The sequence below is a fragment of the Bubalus kerabau genome, chromosome 23 (genome assembly GCF_029407905.1).
Source record: "Bubalus kerabau isolate K-KA32 ecotype Philippines breed swamp buffalo chromosome 23, PCC_UOA_SB_1v2, whole genome shotgun sequence".
In the NCBI taxonomy this organism is placed as follows: domain Eukaryota; kingdom Metazoa; phylum Chordata; class Mammalia; order Artiodactyla; family Bovidae; genus Bubalus; species Bubalus kerabau.
The window spans coordinates 4,588,334-4,606,196 of record NC_073646.1 but is presented as its reverse complement, the minus strand read 5'-3'; the positions used below and the strand labels follow the sequence as shown (position 1 = coordinate 4,606,196).

At 46.6% G+C, this 17,863-nt stretch overlaps 1 protein-coding gene and 1 pseudogene across 2 annotated transcripts in view; one reads left to right on the top strand and one right to left on the bottom strand.

The window, feature by feature from the left end:
- The window catches only part of DNAJA3 (DnaJ heat shock protein family (Hsp40) member A3), a 30,909-nt gene that overhangs the window by 2,977 nt on the left and 10,069 nt on the right, over window positions 1-17,863 (bottom strand). For both annotated transcript variants that reach the window (XM_055561507.1, XM_055561508.1), the window contains exons 3-10: window positions 13,905-13,988; window positions 12,959-13,159; window positions 11,797-11,949; window positions 6,804-6,951; window positions 5,690-5,754; window positions 4,130-4,258; window positions 3,563-3,678; window positions 2,718-2,815 (exon numbers count right to left, since the gene is read on the bottom strand). In XM_055561507.1, the coding sequence (XP_055417482.1) occupies window positions 2,718-2,815; window positions 3,563-3,678; window positions 4,130-4,258; window positions 5,690-5,754; window positions 6,804-6,951; window positions 11,797-11,949; window positions 12,959-13,159; window positions 13,905-13,988 (994 nt within the window). The remainder of the gene's footprint in view (window positions 1-2,717; window positions 2,816-3,562; window positions 3,679-4,129; window positions 4,259-5,689; window positions 5,755-6,803; window positions 6,952-11,796; window positions 11,950-12,958; window positions 13,160-13,904; window positions 13,989-17,863) is intronic.
- Window positions 15,744-16,269, top strand: LOC129637893 (40S ribosomal protein S20-like; annotated as a pseudogene).

Below are 17,863 nucleotides of genomic sequence, written 5' to 3'. Positions count from 1 at the left end.
GAGAAACAGAAGCCAACAGGACTCCAGGGTGACGTCTGAGGACTGGACCCACCCTACAGGCAGAGGTGCGGGGTCTACACGCACAGTCTGACTACCTGAGCTGACTACACGCTCAGAGCCAGCAGAGCGCCTCTTGTTCCACTAAAATGTCTTTTTCCTCATCTTCCTCTTGCCTCCACCCTGCCTAAATAAAGAGGCTCAACAGTCAATGGCGTCAGCTCATCAGAGAAGATACTGCAGGTGGATCCAAGCTCTGGAAGAGGTTCCTGCACGACAGCTAAATGGACGTACAGGGGTCGTCACAGGAGTTAATGACAACCCACAAGCACAAACAACGAGCCATGCTGTCTCTAAACCCAAAAGGTCACTCGGTAACCTCAGAGTGCCCCAGGCCCCCAGCTCGCTGCGGTTTTTCTGCTTCTCAGACTGGGAATGAAGCCAGGGTCAGCCATTATTAAGGTTTTCAGCAGGGGCTACAGAGAACAAAAATAAACAAGTGATACTAAACCCACCAAAAACGTTTAGGTTGTTTTCCTACATAATGGTAACTTTTCTAAATGCCTTCCCGATACCTTTCCCGTGGTGAAAGCAAAGACACCCAGGAATCAGTCTGCATCTGCAGTGACTATCTCCACGGGCCCTTGGGGGCTATTAAGTGATACGCTAGCCCAAGAACCACTGATGACTGCAGGCAACTGCTTCCAGTGTAACTTTAACAGCAGAGATTCAGGCTCTACTGAGTAAGCAGGATGCACCTTAGTACAGACGTCGGGAAAGGTCGTTGTGTGCACCGGTGTGTCCTCACACGTGGACGGCAAAAGGAACTTTCTTCACAGTAACAAGAGGCTTAACCACACCTAGGCTGCGGACTGACCGACAGTGCATTCCAGTGCTAAGATTCTTAAAAGCCATTTAAAGAATTATATCTGGGAGCCAAATTTCCCACTGAATACAATTCTGAAATGACAATGGAAGTGAGTGGAAAAAAAAAATAATTCAGGACACTCATTTCACTTTATGAACTCTTCACAAACACATGCAACACATATGTTAACATTATGATATATTCAGCAAAATTATGTCAATAGAAATTTAAAACGAAGAACTGGCAAAGTGTCTGGCACCTAAGAGCCTCCCAATAAATCTCGGCTGAACGAGGGGAGAGGGAATGAACTAACAGGATGAGAACCATGGACGTTACTCAGAAGCTGATTGCAGGACCAACTCCCAATCTGAGCTCTCAGGAAGGGGCTTGATAACAACTGGTGGATAATACCCGACATGCAAACAGTGAACAAGGCCCAGGGTCTCACTCAGAGCTCAGACAGGAAGACCTTGAGTTCCCCTGGGGGAGGGGCGCATGGCTGAAAGCTGGTTGCAGAGCAAATCTCGCATGCTCTGTGACTGTGGGAATGTTTGGGACTCAGGAAAAAAACCTAGGGGTGCATAAGTAGAGTTATGTGGAAGAATCATCCCCACTTCTTTTTAGTCCAAGGGATAGTAACAAGAAAATATGAAAACGTCTATGAACCAAACCACTACAGTAAGTGCCCACTTTATGCCCAGTTGGCCACAGATAGAATCTGCGGCAGCTGTTTTTTCACAGAGGACTTGGTCCCCTGGATTTAGGGGAGCTTGGCCAACTCCAAGCAAAGGCTGCTGCCACTAGGACCCCCAGCCCTGCCCCAGGGCCCCCAGACCAAGACCCCACCCTCAGCTCTGATCACCTGCTCTGACTGTACACTAATCTAATACCATTCAAGTTCCGAGAAGGTGAGAGAAAATTCCGGACCCAGACAAAAACAAAGTGATGCAACCAGGAGCCAACACATTGGGCAACAGAAGCCAACTCACCCTCAGCATGGCCTGTCCCAGCCCAGAAGGAGGCCCAACCGACAGGGAACAGCATTTCCTCGGCATAACACCCCATCCCAGCAGAGCACCCCATCCCAGCAGAGCACCCCATCCCAGCAGAGCACCCCCATCCAGAGGGACGAGGGCTGTAGCCAAGGTGCCTGTAGCCAAAGCTTCTGCCTGTGGTCAGAGTTGGGGGAACATGGCTACTCACCAATCACCAATATTTAACTGCACTCTATAGATGTTTAAGCTCAGAGTAAACAAGGCGTTTTGTTTGTTCACGGCCCTAGAAGCTCAGAGTTTAGACCTGCTGCACACAGGCAGATCTGGGGTTGTTAAGCCTGTAGCAGCTGCTGTTTACAGGACACTCTGAAATCCAGGGGAAGCCGCCTGGGCGAGGAAGACATGCATCTTCTCCTTTAGTGGCTACAAGCTAGAGCTAGAAGAATCTAGCTGGTGAAAGATCTTATGCAGGAATGAGGTGGAAGAATCTAGCTGGTGGAAGATCTCATGCAGGAATGAGCCCAAGGTCACAGGGCAAGTGGCAGAACCAAGGCTAGAACTCAGGAGAGCAGCCCTAAAACACAGAGATGCTCCCTGGAGGGAAGCGTCAGAGAACTTACTGACCTCGGCCAGCAGCACGTACACAGAGGATGAGGGCCAGAGCGGGGGGCCCTGCTGGCCAGCTTTCCCCAGAGTGTGGCGGTCCTGTGCCACTCTGCCCAACACTCAGCCCCTCTCTTACTACTGGGCCCTCTGGAGACTCCAGGAAGATTCCCCAGTGGAAACCCCAACATGTTTCCAAACCATCTGCCCTCCCAGGTACTGAGGGGCTCCCACGGGCCGCAGGGCTGTCTCACCAGTGCTTGTGTTGGTGACGCCGTTCACTGTCCCCTCCACATCGGTCTCGTCCTCGGCGTAGCTCAGGATCAGGCTCTGCTGCCGGCTTGTCAGTCTCCTGTGGACCGAGCGCAGTCAGTATCCAAGCGGCTCCTCTGGGCAGCTCTTCAAAAGGATGTGGACGTGGCCGGTCCCCATGCAGCATGTGGGAAAGGCAGGACCCTCGACCCAGGCACTGGGCACACCCTGAACCCAAGAGCCCACACCCTTAAAGCTTCTGTAAAGTAAGCCTCTTCAACTACCCTGAGTTGTTCTAAACAACTGCCACTGTGGCCATGGTAAACAGTTTACCAGAGGGATGAAAAGCTGTTACAAGTGTGTGTGTAGGAAATTATCTAATTAAAGAGAGTGCTGGAAACCCAGCCCACTGAGAGGAGTTGGCAAGCCCTGCTCCAGATGTCCACAGCTCCCCCTAGGACTTTTCTCCTGAAGGCCAGACACGATACCTGCCGCCAGCTGGTTCTAGATCATCTCTCAGATGGAGGGCGACCCGAGAGTGATAATAATAAAACCAACAGCAGCAATAATAGCTAACTGCTCCCTATGGGTTATTCATTTCATCTCCCAGCAACTCAGCGAGGTCGAACTTTTTTATCACGTCCGCTTTCAGAAGGAGCACCTGGGCAGGACAGACTTAGAGGGAGAAGTAACCTGCCTAAGCCTCAGTGCTTACAGCAGAAGTGCCACACAGGCCGGGCGGTCGGGCTCAGCACCTGCCTGCCAGGTGAGAAGTCCTCGACCGGCTCCTGCTGGTGCTGGAAGCTGCAGTGAGTGGGTGGGCCTCATCACACCAGGAGGCACTTACTTTGGAACTCTGATCTTGATGTGAATGTAGTGGTCTCCGTAGCCATAGCTGTTAATCCGCGGGATGCCCTTCCCACTCATCCGAATCTTCTGATCTGACTGAGTCCCAGGGGGGATCTATAAAGAAAGGAACCTCAGGTTTTCCTCCACCTCCAGCTGCCCAAATGAAAACATCTCACGACATGAAGACCATCTTACTCCCAAAAAGAACTCCATTCAGGTTTCCAGATAAAACCCACCAAACACCACACAGAAACTGGCTAGGCTGGGTCCACCCTAAGCAGAGCCTGTGACGGGCTTGGGGGCCAGGAGTCTGGGGTGGCGAGCCCACAGCAGGAGGAAAGGAGCTCAGGGAGTAGGACCTGGGAGGAAGCAGAGCCAACCTGGGGCGCCACTGAAGCTGCTGCCAAGCCCACCAGGATGGACATGGCCCAGGAGCTGCTTCCCAGCCAAGTCACACCCAAGGTGTGGCCCATACTCCTCCTGCCTTCCGCCAGGTTGTTCCCAGGTTTCAGCCATTTTCCGTTTTAGAAAGAAAAGAGCAGTGAGAATGGGCTTGCACTCTTACCGTCACGTTGATGGTCTCGTACAGGCCCTGCGTTCTGGCGGTGCCCCCGAGGATGGCCTGAGCTATGGAGATAAAGAGGTCCGAGTGGATGTCTGCGCCGTCCCTCCGGAACACAGGGCTTTTCTGCACCTATGGCCAAGCAAAGGAGGGTTATCAACACTCAGAGAAGTCCTTCTGGAGAGCAGACCACAGCCGCGGCTCAGCGTGCAGCATCCAGGGAGACAGCGTACTTTCACCAAAGCGCCCACCTCCCCCAGGCTCCGGGAGTTACAGGGCAGCTTCTTCCTTCACTGCAATGCCACAGTGTCCTCTCAGATGAAGCTATTCAAGTCTTGAGGGAAATAAAACTAAATTTTGAAAATTAAAAAAAATATAAAAATCTTACTTTACTAGAGACACAGATTAATACAGTCTACAAAGGAAGAAAGGGTTTACTTTCCAGAGTCTTTTGGTACAAGCTACCTTCAAGTCAGACTAGCAGCACTGGAATGATTCTGATTTTATAAGCACTGTTTTTTTTTATCTCAAAGACATTCTTTGTCTTCCAGTGATTTCTTCTTTTCTTCTCTACTATCAGCTGGGAACAATCTGAATTCGCTATCAAACCTTCTTCATAGACTGGCTTCCAGACTGAGACCTTTCTCTTCAATTTCTCAGTCTTAAAGATTCACCCTTTACATTATTTTTGTCTTTGTTTTAAACTATGAAATATTTCACACATATGTAAATCAGCACAAGTAATTAGCACACGCTGTACACACAACCCTGCTTAGGTCACAGAAGACCAGGACACAGGTGACTTCTCCCCCTCCTGCTCACCCCTCCGCAGCAGCCACTACATTTAGTCTCCATCTTTCCTAGGAGCGTCTGTTTACCTTTTCTACATGTCCCTAAACAATACATGACACCACCTCGTGTGGTTTGAAACTACACAGATGACCTCATTCCTCGGCCTGCAACCCGCTCACTCCCTGTCCATAACCGAGAGCTACCAGGGTGTCTCACGCCAACATGTGTGTCTCCAGCTTCTGCTCCTAGGTGCCCACAGTGCAGCCCCCTCGCCATCTCCTCCCGAAGGCAGCAGGCCGCCGGCAGTGCTCGCCGTTGTAGGCGAGGCTGGCACACACCTTGCCTCCGCCTGCCGCACCACCTCAGGGACATGCCTGGTGGAATCAGTGGCAGAGGTGCCACTTCCTCTGTTACCCTTGCCTCAGAAAACTTTGCCTGCACATCACATGTAAATCTGTAGCTCTGGCACCTACTGTCCCCATGAACAATTCAATACATCAATAAAAAATAAAAGATGTTTTCTGTATTTTTATGAGTGCTTTGTTGCCAACTTGTAAACACCTTGGGGTAACTTTGTTCTCTCCACATTTAGCACAAAAGCTTGATGTAACACATGTTTAATCACCCCGCTGAGGTGGCCACCACTTGCCTTAGAAACCTGAACAGCCAGACACATTCCATGAAGCTCCCATCTCACCCATAAGAAGCCTGGGCTGCACCCTCTCCACGAGAGCAAAGGCCCAAAAGAGGCCGTGCAAACAGAGCACCTACCCTGAATGTGATGAAAATTTCTCGTTTTCCTACAGGCATCCTCACAGTCTGGCCATCCTCGACTCCTGTAAGCAAGAGAACAATTATTTTGGGATGTCTGAAGGCATTTTCTACACTGGATCTATTTACAACCCACCCACTTACTCTTTCCTGTTTCCTGTTAACAAGGAACAACACAGTCACCCAATACGGCAACAAGTAAAGTGTCACTTTTCAAAGGTGCGGCATATAGTAATCGATAACCAAATGAAAGCACCTTCTATTCACTTATTCAAGTTTACCAGCAGGTCCACCTAGTACCCCAGTGAGTTTAGAGTCTAGTGGGGCACAGCACTAAAGAATCCGCCTGCCAGCGCAGGAGATGCAGGAGAAGCAGGTTCACTCCCTGGGTCGGGAAGGTCCCCTGGAGAAGGAAATGGCAACCAACTGCAGTATTCTTGCATGGAGAGCCTATGGACAGAGGAGCCTGGCGGGCTACAGTCCCTGCAATGAGTTGGATGCCACTGAGCACACCCACAGGGGAGACAGTTATTAGCTGAATAACAACACCACGTTATCACTACAAACAGAGATAAGTGCTTAGAAGGAAAGGATCACAGCTCCAAAGGAACATCTAAGGAAATGCTTCCAGAAGGCTCCCCTGGGGATGAGGAGGCTGCAGGCAGCAAGGCAACAAGGGGGAGCCTAAGAAGATAGGAGGCTGAGACCAAGAGGGGCTAGAAGTCAGTTTTTGGCCCGAGAATCGCCACAGAGTCTTCAACAGTGTGAGACGTGATCAGACCACCCTGTGCAAAGACCACTCCAGGAACAGGATTGGTTTGGGGTGGGGGGTGGGGGTCATAGGCTGGCCCTGGGGGCAGAGGGTGGCTTGGCCAGCTGGGCGGGCAGTGGCTACAACATTGGCCTTGGGACAGAAAGAGGTGGAGGAGCTGCTTCTTGCAGGAGCAGGGCAGGCACGCGAGGTGCCGTTTCCCTATGACACGCACAGATCTTAAGGGTAACTGGTACAGACGAAAACACAGGAGACTGTGGTTTCTCCTCGAGTTTCGGCTCCAAAAACAAGGGCAGATGGCCTCAGCTCCCAGCCCCCGAGTGTGGAGGAGCCCAGACCCACCGGCAGGCACGGGGATCACCACCTTCTTCTTCTGCTTAGCCTGTCCTGCTCCTCTGCACACCACACAGGGAGACGTGATGATGGAGCCCCGGCCACCACACCTCCGACACGTGGAGCGCATCACAAAAGGGCCTGTGTTTATGGTTTCCTACAAAGACAAAAAAATGGGACCCTTAGACACCAGTGCACCCTGACAGCAAGGCCCTAGGACCACAACGAGCATGAGAAACGTCTCACCGAAGACCCGTATGTGTGGTGTGCGCCTGCGCTACAACACACTGCCTGAGGACAAGCTGCAGGAGCTCAAACTGTTAACCTGACCTAGAGCACACTGCCTCCTGAATCCCGAACCAAACCTGATTATATGAGACAGGAAAATGAGACACTGCCTCTCTACAGAAGGTGCCCAAGCCCCCAGAGCCGAGCAAATCACTTTAAAGAGAACCCTCTCTTCCCTTTACAAAAGGGACAGCTGGGAAAGAAAGAGGGAAGTGACAACTGGAAGCAACTCCCACCCAGAGCTGCCCCTGCCTGCCCCAAGGGAGGAGCAGCACAGGCCTCTGTCCCCCACAGCCCCCAACAGTCCCACCTCGTCACAGATGCCCATAAGCAAGGAGGCAAGCGGCTCCTCTTGCAGCCACCCTCACCCCAGTGCTCCAGGAGCCTCCTCAGCTCCCAGCCCCTTGCACAAGTGGAGCCTTATGGTCTGTGGCCACTCCCATCAGCTCTTCACTGGACAATGGAACTCAGTTACCATTTTCTTTAACTCAACATCCTTGGGATTTTTTAGGGGGTGAGGGTAAATTATCAACACGCTGTTGTAACAAATCAAAGGATACAGAGATATATAAAAAATTAATCTCCCCCTCACCTTGACTCCCAGGGTGACCTGCTCATAGGAGCTCAGTTTGAGGTGTTCCTCCCATGACTCACTCACTCTCTTTCTCACCATAAAGAAGTTTTTAAGTAAATATTTTACAAGAGTGTATTGCATTCTCACTCTGCAACATGCCTTTCCCTCTCACCTTCATGATGCATCATGACCAATGTACATAGACCTCAATTTCCATTTTAATATTTTTGTTTCAATGCTAAAGAAAAAATATCTCTGCACATAGACACCCTTCAGTTTTACCGTATTATCTCAATGTTCACCAAAGAAATATGAAAAAAGAAAGTCACAACAATTCAGGACCTTGGAGAAAGGACCTCAGATGTGAGAGGAACTGGGATCAATAAAAAGTATCTGTAACAAGAGGCAGTGACTCCGATGGTAAAACAGTAGCCACGACAATCTTCATCCTCTCCAAGCACGCCCTCTAGAGGAAAGCAGGCACAATTTTATTTTTTCAGACTAAGCTATAAGATTGTGTACAGGTAACTGCGGACTCCCATCAGCGGACTATTTTTTTTTTTTTAAAGAAACTTATTTTTATTTATTTATTTGGCTACTCCCAGTCTCAGTTGCAGCACGTGGGATTTTTAGTGGATGCATGTGGGATCTAGTTCCCTGACCAGGGATCGAACCCAGGCCCCCGCATTGGGAGCTCTGAGTCTCAATCACTGGACCATCAGGGAAGCCCTCATCAGTGGACTATTATTCAGCCAACAAAGAGAATGTTTAAAAGTACTCAAAGATACGGAAAAATGCCTTCATTATAATAAATGAAAAATAGGAAAAATTTCACTATGATTCTCAACTGATGAAATCTACATACAAATAGGCAAAAATACATCCAAAGTCAAAAGACAAATACAACTAAAATCAATGACAAAAGCTGGTGATCCAGTGGTTAGGGCTCTGCTCTCACTGCCAAGGGTTCGAGTTCAATCCCTGATCTGGGGACTAAGATCCTGCAAGCTGTTCAGCTTAGCCAAAAAAAACGAAAAGATGAGAACCCAGGCATCCAGCAACAGGGGTCTGGCTGAACAAAAGGGGATGTATCCATAGGGAGGAATACCATGGCCACAGAACAACTGAGGCAGCTATAAACATAGACTATTTCCCAAACACAGTGAGAACTAGAAACAAAACAAAACCACCAAGGTACAGATGGGGCTAACAGTTGTATTCTATCTTTGGTATGAAAATAAGGTGCACACAGACACACCTGTCTACACAGGCTTGCATCTAGAAAGACAGGATGCTTCTGGAGAGTGGAATTCAAAGGGTAAAAGTCAAGAATGAGAGGGAGATTCATCGTACACAGTTTTCAGTTTGTACCCACTGAATTTCAATGATTTGCATGTACAACATGTTCAAAAACTAGTTAATATAAAACAAAAATGATATTCCTCATCAACAACTGGCAGGAGACACATCAAAACACTAATAGTCGTGGGATTATCAGGGACTTGTTTCCTTTTTTATGCTTTTCTTCTATGCACTCAAAGACAACTTCTGTGTCCCCACACACACTTGGCGGTGGTTTAGTCACTCAGTTGTATCCGACTCTTGTGATCCCATGGACTGTAACCTGCCAGGCTCCTCTGTCCATCAGATTCTCCAGGCAAGAATACCGGAGTGGGTTGCCATTTCCTTCTCCAGAGGATCTTCCTGACTCAGGAATTGAACCCAGGTCTCCTGCATTGCAGGTAGGCAAGGATTTTATTTTAAAGGTGGGCAGTAGAGAATCTCCCAACCCCCTTAAAACAAGAAACCATATAAATGGAATACAAACATAGTCAGTGGAAACCTACCTGCATTTTAAGCAGATAATATAATCACAGTGAAGGGGGAGAAAAAGAAGTGATCTGAGTAAGCTGAGCACAGTATTTTGGCCATATACCCAAATGTCAGTTAAGCAGGATTGCTTTTTGCAGTGGTATGAGTGACAGTTCTCAAATTACTTTTTGTATGTTACAGGATTGAGCAAATGAGTAAATATACAGGGTAACCGAGCCAGATTTCTCTTCGTTAGAAATTAATAATCTCTCTTTATTATTTAGTTTCAAATATGGACAGGCAGGCAGAAGACTAGACAAGCCTTGTGGTGTTGGGCTGAAAGTGGAACTATCAGTTTGCACTCACTGGTTTGTTAAATGGATGGATCAGTGTACACACGTATATATATATATATATACTCTATCACATGAAAAATATGGAAAGACAAGATAGGTATCGAACATATGTCTGTAAGTGCACATGTGTGCATGTTCTAAGTCGCTTCAGTCATGTCTGATTCGGCGACCCTATGGACTGTAGCCTGCCAGGCTCCTCTGTCCATGGGGATTCTCCAGGCAAATATACTGGAGCGGGTTGCCATGCCCTCCTCCAGGGCATTTTCCTGACCCAGGAATGTGCACTCATACACACACACACACACACACACACACACACACTTATTTCCTGTCTCAGTCAGCTGAGAGGACTTGGAAGCAGTGACACTCCAGATACAATGAGTACACCAGGAGCACAGATCTTGGTTCCTAAATCCTACTAGACAGTTAAAAGGAATCAGGACTCCCTGGAGAAATGGCTGGTTCCAGGATGTGGCTAGGCAAGTGTATGCAAGCTGGGACACAAAGTAAAGAAGCGCCGAAAGAATGATGGGACACACCAAAATACAGGAGCCAGCCAGAAGAGACTTCCACAAGCACAGTCAGGGACAGCTTGTGCATCAGAGGAATAGTGATGATGGTTCAGTGAATGAAATAAGAATCCGTGAGTTCACACTGATACAAATGAAAGAATAAATAAATGGAGAAGAAAAGAAAGCTCTTCCTTTTAGTAGAATGCCAATTAATAAACAGAGAAAGGGGATTTCTCTGGTGGTCCAGTGGCTAAGACTCTGTGCTCCCAATGGAGGGGCACGGGATCGATCCCTGGTCAGGGAACTCGATTCCACATGTTGCAACTAAAACTCAGCACAGCCAAATAAATTAATTAATAAAAAAAAAAAAAAAAAAAAACAGAGAAGGGACATTGGAATCAGAAAAATCACCATTTTTCAAGTCACAGTAATAGCTGATTTAAGCAAGACTGATTAATGGATGCTGTAGGTACTGGGTATAAGTTTGATGGGACAGGACATTTATATAGTGTCAAGGTAAATCACAAATTCCTTGTTAATTTCAAAGGGAAAAATAATAACTTTATAATGAAGAAACCTGGTGGACAGTTCCTTAACTGACTGACTGGGATCAAATGTAATCATCATCGCTCATGGGACAAACTGACACTTCATGACTCCTGACATGATCCACGCAAAGGGCACTTCATCTCTGTGCTGTTTCTGCCAAAAATGCATAATCTGAATCTTATCATGAGGAAATATAGATGACCCAACTGAGGGACATCCTACAAAGCAGTTGGTCTGCAATCCTAAAAAATGTCAAGGTCATAAAAGAAAGACTGAGAAATCGTTACTGATTAAAGGAGACTAAAGATATGACAACCAAACACAACGCAAGGTCCTAGACTGGCATCCTGAGTCTGGGGTAAAAAGAACATTATAAGGACAAATGAAAAACTCTGAGTAAGTACAGATAACAATATTGTTTGGACATTAAATTTCCTGATCTTGAGAACATACTGTGGTTACATCAAAGAATGTTCTTGCTCTTAGAAAATATACACTATAAATGACAAACCAAATGGGACAAAATGTTAACAACTGCTGAGGCTTGGTAAAAGGAATGAGGGAGTGCTTATTCATACTAGTCTTACAAGTGTGAATTACATCTAAAACTTACCAAAAAGAAAAAGAAAAAAAGATTACACTTCAAGCAAAATTTAAGTTCCCCTCCCCCAATTTTAAATTACCACCATACCCCAAAATGTATTTTCAGAGAAGACAGCAGAATTTCCTTCCTCCTTCTGTACAGAGCACTCCTGGGACAATGTAGAAGGTTCTAGATCACAGAGTCCCACCTACTAAAGAGCTCTCAAAGCCCCAGGTACACTGGCACACAGAGAAGAGGAGAGGTGGGGAAGCACAGGGAGGCGGCAGAGGTAGGAGCCCGGGGGGAAGGCAGGGCCCACCAGGCTCACCATGCCGGAGCCTCCGCAGTAGTGGCAGTGCTGAACTTTGGTGCCGGGCTCGTTCCCTTTGCCATCACACCGCTCACAGGTGTCAGTGATGTTCACGGTGAACTCCTTGTTGACGCCCTTGGCAGCTTGATTGAACGTCAAGTCCATGATGTACTAGAGAAATCAAGGGACCACTGTTACCGCTCTGAAAGTAAGGGACAGTGCTAGCTAGGAGATTACAGTTACTGTTTCTTTTAAAGACTCTATTTTTTAAAGCAGTTTTAAGTTTAAAAAATGGAGAGGGAGGTAGAGATTTCTCTCACACCTTTGCCCCCACACGTGCACAGCCTGCCTACCCTGTAATCAACATCACTCACCAGAATGATACATTTTTTTTTTTTTTTATCAAGGATGAACCTACACTGACACAGCATGACCATCCAAAGCCCACAGTTTACATTAGGGTTCACTCTTGGTGCTGGATATTCTATGGGTCTGAACAAGTGTATAATAACAAACATCCTCCTCATAGAATCATGCAAAGTATTTTCACTGTCCTAAAAATCCTATTCATGGCTCCACCAATTCATCTGTTCCCCTAGTTACTTTTACTTTCTAACTTGTACTCTGTCAAGTTAAGAACAGATGGGACTCAACTGATTCTGCTCTACTCCTCACGATTTTCAACAGATAATACCTGTTGTGTAAATGAAAATGTGCTTTTCAACAAACTGAAAATGTTCACAGATAATATCTGCACATGTTCCTAACAGTTCAAATGATCCACAATCATAACTTACATCATAAAACACTTCCCCCCACCCTTGGGTTCTCTTCTGATAATGCCTGAAACAAGACATAAACACGGAAGAGGCAGGACTGGCAGTGCCTCCCTATGGACTGCGTCTCCCAGAATAACGAGACAGGCTCTCCATAAAATAATCACTAACTACAGACTCTCAGAGCCATGGGGCTGCCCTGATTAAGCAACTAAGAATACAGTAGAACTGAATGTACACATTATTAATGGTTTTTCAAATACTGGAACCACTTCCTACAAAGATGGCTGCCTCCAAATCACTCCATTTAAGCTGCTTTATCTTTTTCTTTGAGAAACAGAAACTACTAAAAAATCACACTTAGCAGCTGAAATTTGAACAATTCTTCAAAATGAGGGGCTTACCTCCTGAGGCTGATTGAACACACTCTGAAAATCGCCAAAAGAGGAGGATGAGAACTCCCCAAAGATCTTCCTGAAGAGCTCCTCTGGGTCAACCGTGGGACCGCCTTTCCAGTAGCTCTGCCCTGAGCTGCCGGCCCCGGGATCGAAGCCAGCAGAGCCGTAGGTGTCATACTGCTTCCTCTTCACTTCATCGCTCAGGACCTGCCGAGAAGAGCCCGGCAGTCAGTGCCCCCGAGGCCCCGGGGCCCCGGGCATGGACATCAAGTACAGACGGTGGTGGCGGCCTATCGACATTAAGCGTCCTGATCCTGTCAAGCGCACTGAGGCTATGGAGATGATGCTCCTGCCCTTAGAGCACGCACAGAAGCGCTTAGGAACAGAGAGAACACATCTGTGACTTACCCTCAAATGGTCGGAGGCAGGGCAGGGGATGCACACACACACACAGCTGATACACGACACCCTACATATCCCCTTCCCCTTCAGCACGGCTGAGTCTGAGAAGGAGGTCCGCTCTCATTTAACTCTGCACTTGTTCAGCAGCTGTTTCACACCCTCTTCGCTCTCAGATGACATTTTACACTCCTCTAGGGCAGTGGTGGTTTCTGCTTTTATAACATCCACCATCCCTACGAGGGGGAGGTCACTGAACAGGCATGGAACTGTTTAATCTGACAAGAAGGTCCCAGACCCAGCTAAAATCCCAGTGACTGGGACTGGGAATACGGATTATTGGGTTCTGTTCTTTGTTGAGATTTCTAGTGAGATCTCATGTGAGCATTTTGGAACTGTGAAGTTTGTTTTTTTTTCCCCTTCAACAAGGTGATCTGGAGGGGGACATGGCCTTCCCACTGAACCTTCTCACGTCAGGTTGCCAGTGCAACACGCTCTGACCCACGCACACAGCTGAATGACAGGGACTGCACACACTGGTGGGCCGTGTTACCTCATAGGCCTCTGCCAGCTGGGAGAACTTCTCCTTGGCTTTGGGATCATCCTTATTCGTGTCTGGGTGATATTTCTTGGCAAGCTAAGGGAGGAAACGGTCAATTAGTATGGACACAAGATGATCACTAAAACTGAACCCCAGACACCAGTCACACCTCACCTCCTTTGTAGCAGTTATCAGACTTCACAACAGCAATTCTTAAGACAAGATTTAAAACTAAATCATCCCTAACTAGATGTTTATGATGATCATCTCATAGTGTATACAAATGTTGAATCATTGTTGTACACCTGATACTAATATGTCAACTACCCCTCAATAAAAACAAACTAAAAGCGAAACCCACACAGCCAGAATTAAGAACATACACTTCATGAACTGTGCTCAGTTTTCAATTCTGATCAAAAGTTTATTACAAAATGGCAAACTGAGTTTTGGGAAAGGGAAAGAAAGAAAACTCTCTCTTCAACTCTGAGATGTGTATATGGTTTTCAACTGCAACAAATCTCTCAACAGAAATAACAACTAATTCTTTAGAACTTGGGGCCCTTTGTGAGAGATGCCAAAGAGTAAATCTGATTAGACTATCATCTACGTAAAAAGAGGGAAATAACTGGATAGATACATCTGCTGTATAAATTAGTTTTGGAAGAGCAGACACTAAGCTGGAAAGGCTGACTGCTACAGAGGGGAGGGGATGGATGGGAAAGAGAGGTCTTCTCACTGCACACTTCTCTGTACTTTCTGAATTCAGAACAAGGGGAATGCATTACCTATTCAAAACACAGATTTCAATATTAAAAATCCAAACACGATCCTAACTTGGCTGTCCAGAGTACACAGGAGACCTGAGCAGCTCTAACACAAAGGTTTCCTCCTGGCCACGCTGAGCAGTGCTGTGCAACACCTTTGCAGGTGCTGACTCTCTGCTGCAGCTTACTGATGCCTTCCCAGTGGGTTTCCCTGGTGTGAGGGCAAGGAGGGCTCAGAGTCCTGAAGCCAAAAGGAACTGTGGGGACGGCCGGCCCCATCCCTGCCCACAGCTGGCTGCTCACTCTGCACCCGAGACACTGGTCCTCACACCAACATGTGATAGAAGCACGGCAGAGGCTCGGCCGGAAGGGAGCTCTGAAGGCAACAAAGTAGATCACGGTAGGTCGCAAGCCTGGTTCCAGGCCAAGGTAAGAAATGCTGATGCGCTTGAGATCAAAGAAAGGCCCTTTGCACTCAGAAAGACCTGCATTTTAGTCTCCTAAATGCCACTGATTGGCTGTGAGGCCTCGGCAGCATGTCATAACCTAGCCAAGTCTTCTGCCTTGAGGATTAAATGATGTAAACATGAAAAGTTTTTATCAAGGTCCAACCCCAGCATATGCTCCATAAAGCATAAAGTATGCTCCATAAAGCCTACTTTCTAAATTTTCGGTTTCAAATTACACAACTTTACCCAATTTTTTAATTTTCACACCTAAAAACTTGGATGGTTTCTACTCTCTCTTAAACGAAATCTCTAGTACGTGCTAAGGGCCTCACATGTCCCAATAAGTTGGTCCCAGTCTCCATCTCGCCAATCTTCACCTACCTTTGCCACCAGGTACCTGACCTTCCAGCTCAAAAGGAGAGACAAGCTATTTACTCTCCCAAGACGGAAAAGCTAATCAAAACCACAGTGAGATATCACTTCACACCTGCTAAGGTGGCTTGAATCAAAAAGACAGGCTCTTTGAGGAAGATGCAGTCGCCTCTGCAGCGGAGCTCGGTGCCACCTGCTCCTGCTCCTGACACCACTGTTCACTCTGGCCGAGGAACAAGACAGTCAGGAAGCCGTGCCGCACCATGGCCTTTAAAGATACCGGCAAGACTCCCGTAGGGCCGGTGGTGGCCATTCACCGGATTAGGATCACCCACACCAGCCGCAACGTGAAGTCTCTGGAGAAGGTGTGTGCTGATCTGATCAGAGGCGAGAAGGAAAAGAATCTCTAAGTGAAAGGACCTGTTTGGATGCCTACCAAGACTCTGAGAATAACTACAAGGAAAACTCCTTGCAGTGAAGGTTCTAAGACTTGGGATCGATTGCAGATGAGGATCCACAAGCAACTCATCGACCTGCACAGTGTCAAGCAGATCACTTCCATCAGCATTGAGCCAGGAGGCAAGGTGGAAATCACCACTGCCGATGCCTATTACCACCTTTTTAATAAACCAATAATCAGTTGTTTAAAAAAAAAAAAAAAAGATAAGTATTGGCGAGGACGCAGAAAAATCAGAACCCTCACACACTGTGGGTGAAAATCCAGAACGGTGCAGCCAGTCTAAAACAGTCTGGCACCAGAAACAAGTCCACACACCAATGGTCAATTAACCTACAACAAAGGAGGCAAGACTATACAATGGAGAAAAGACAGTCTCTTCAATAAGTGGTGCTGGGAAAACTGGACAGCTATGTATAAAAGAATAAAATTAGAACACTTTCTAACACCATGAGTGACAGTCGCTCAGTCATGTCCAACTCTTTGAAACCTCATGAACTACAGCCCGCCAGGCTCCTCTGTCCATGGAATTCTCCAGGCAAGAACACTGGAGTGGGTTGCCATTTCCTTCTCCCTCTAACACCATATACAAAAATAAACTCAAAATAGATTAAAGACCTAAATATAAGACTGGATACTATAAAACTCCTAGAGGAAAACATAAGCAGAACACTTTTGACATAAATCACAGCAACATCATATTGGATCCGTATCCCAGAGTAATGGAAAAAAGAACAAAATACATTAATGGGACCAAATTATACCTAAAAGGTTTTGCACAGCAAAGGAAGCTAAAAATGAAGATAACCTACAGAATGGGGGAAAGAGATTAATTTCCAAAATATATTAACAGCTCATATAGCTAGCTCAATATTAGAAAGAAAAAAAAATCCAATCAAAAAATGGGCAGAAGACCCAAATAAACATTTCTCCAAAGAAGACAAACAGATGGCCAAAGGGCACATGAAAAGATGCTCAACATGGCTAATTATTACAGAAATGCAAATCAAAACTACAATAAGGGCTTCGGTCTCCGCGGCAGAAGCAAGACGACCAAGGGAACGTCATCGTTTGGAAAGCGACGGAGTAAGACGCACACGCTGCGCCGCCGCTGTGGCTCCAAGGCCTACCACCTTCACAAGTCGACTTGTGGCAAGTGTGGCTACCCTGCCAAGCGAAGAGAAAGTATAATTGCAGTGCTAAAGCTAAAAGACCAAATACCACCAGGACTGGTCGAATGAGGCACCTAAAAATTGTATACCCCAGATTCAGGCATGGATTCCGTGACAGAACTGCACCTAAACCCAAGGGAGCAGCTGTTCAGCATCCAGTTCATCTTAAGGATTTCAACTATTAGTCGCGCAATATATGTTCTGGCTTTAAAATAAAAACAAAAAAACTATAGTAAGGTATGATACACTGGGCAGCACGGCCATCATCAAAAATTCTACAAATAAATGTTTGAGAGGGTGTGGAGAATCAGTATCCATCAACTGATGAACAGATAGATAAAACGTAGTATACCCATGCAACAGAATATTTGACCACTAAAAGGAATGAAGTACTACTATCTGTTGCAACGTGGAGGAACCTGGTAAATATTATTCTAAAGTTAAAAAAAAAAGTCACAAAAGCCTACATATTACATGATTTCATTTCTATGAAGTGTCCAGAATAGGCAAATCCCTAGAGACAGGAAGTAGGTTAGCGATTTAAAAGACAGAAGAGAGAGGAGAATGGGGAATAAGGGCTTATGGTGTGAGGTTTCTTTTCGAGGTGCTGAAAGTGTTCTCAAATTGATTGCAGTGCTGCTTATACAACTCTTTGAATAAACTAAAGACCAGTGAGTTCTACCCATTAAAAAAAGAGAAAGAGAGACAGAGAGTGGAGAGAATAGCTACTCAAGCCATAAGCTGTTAGGTTTGG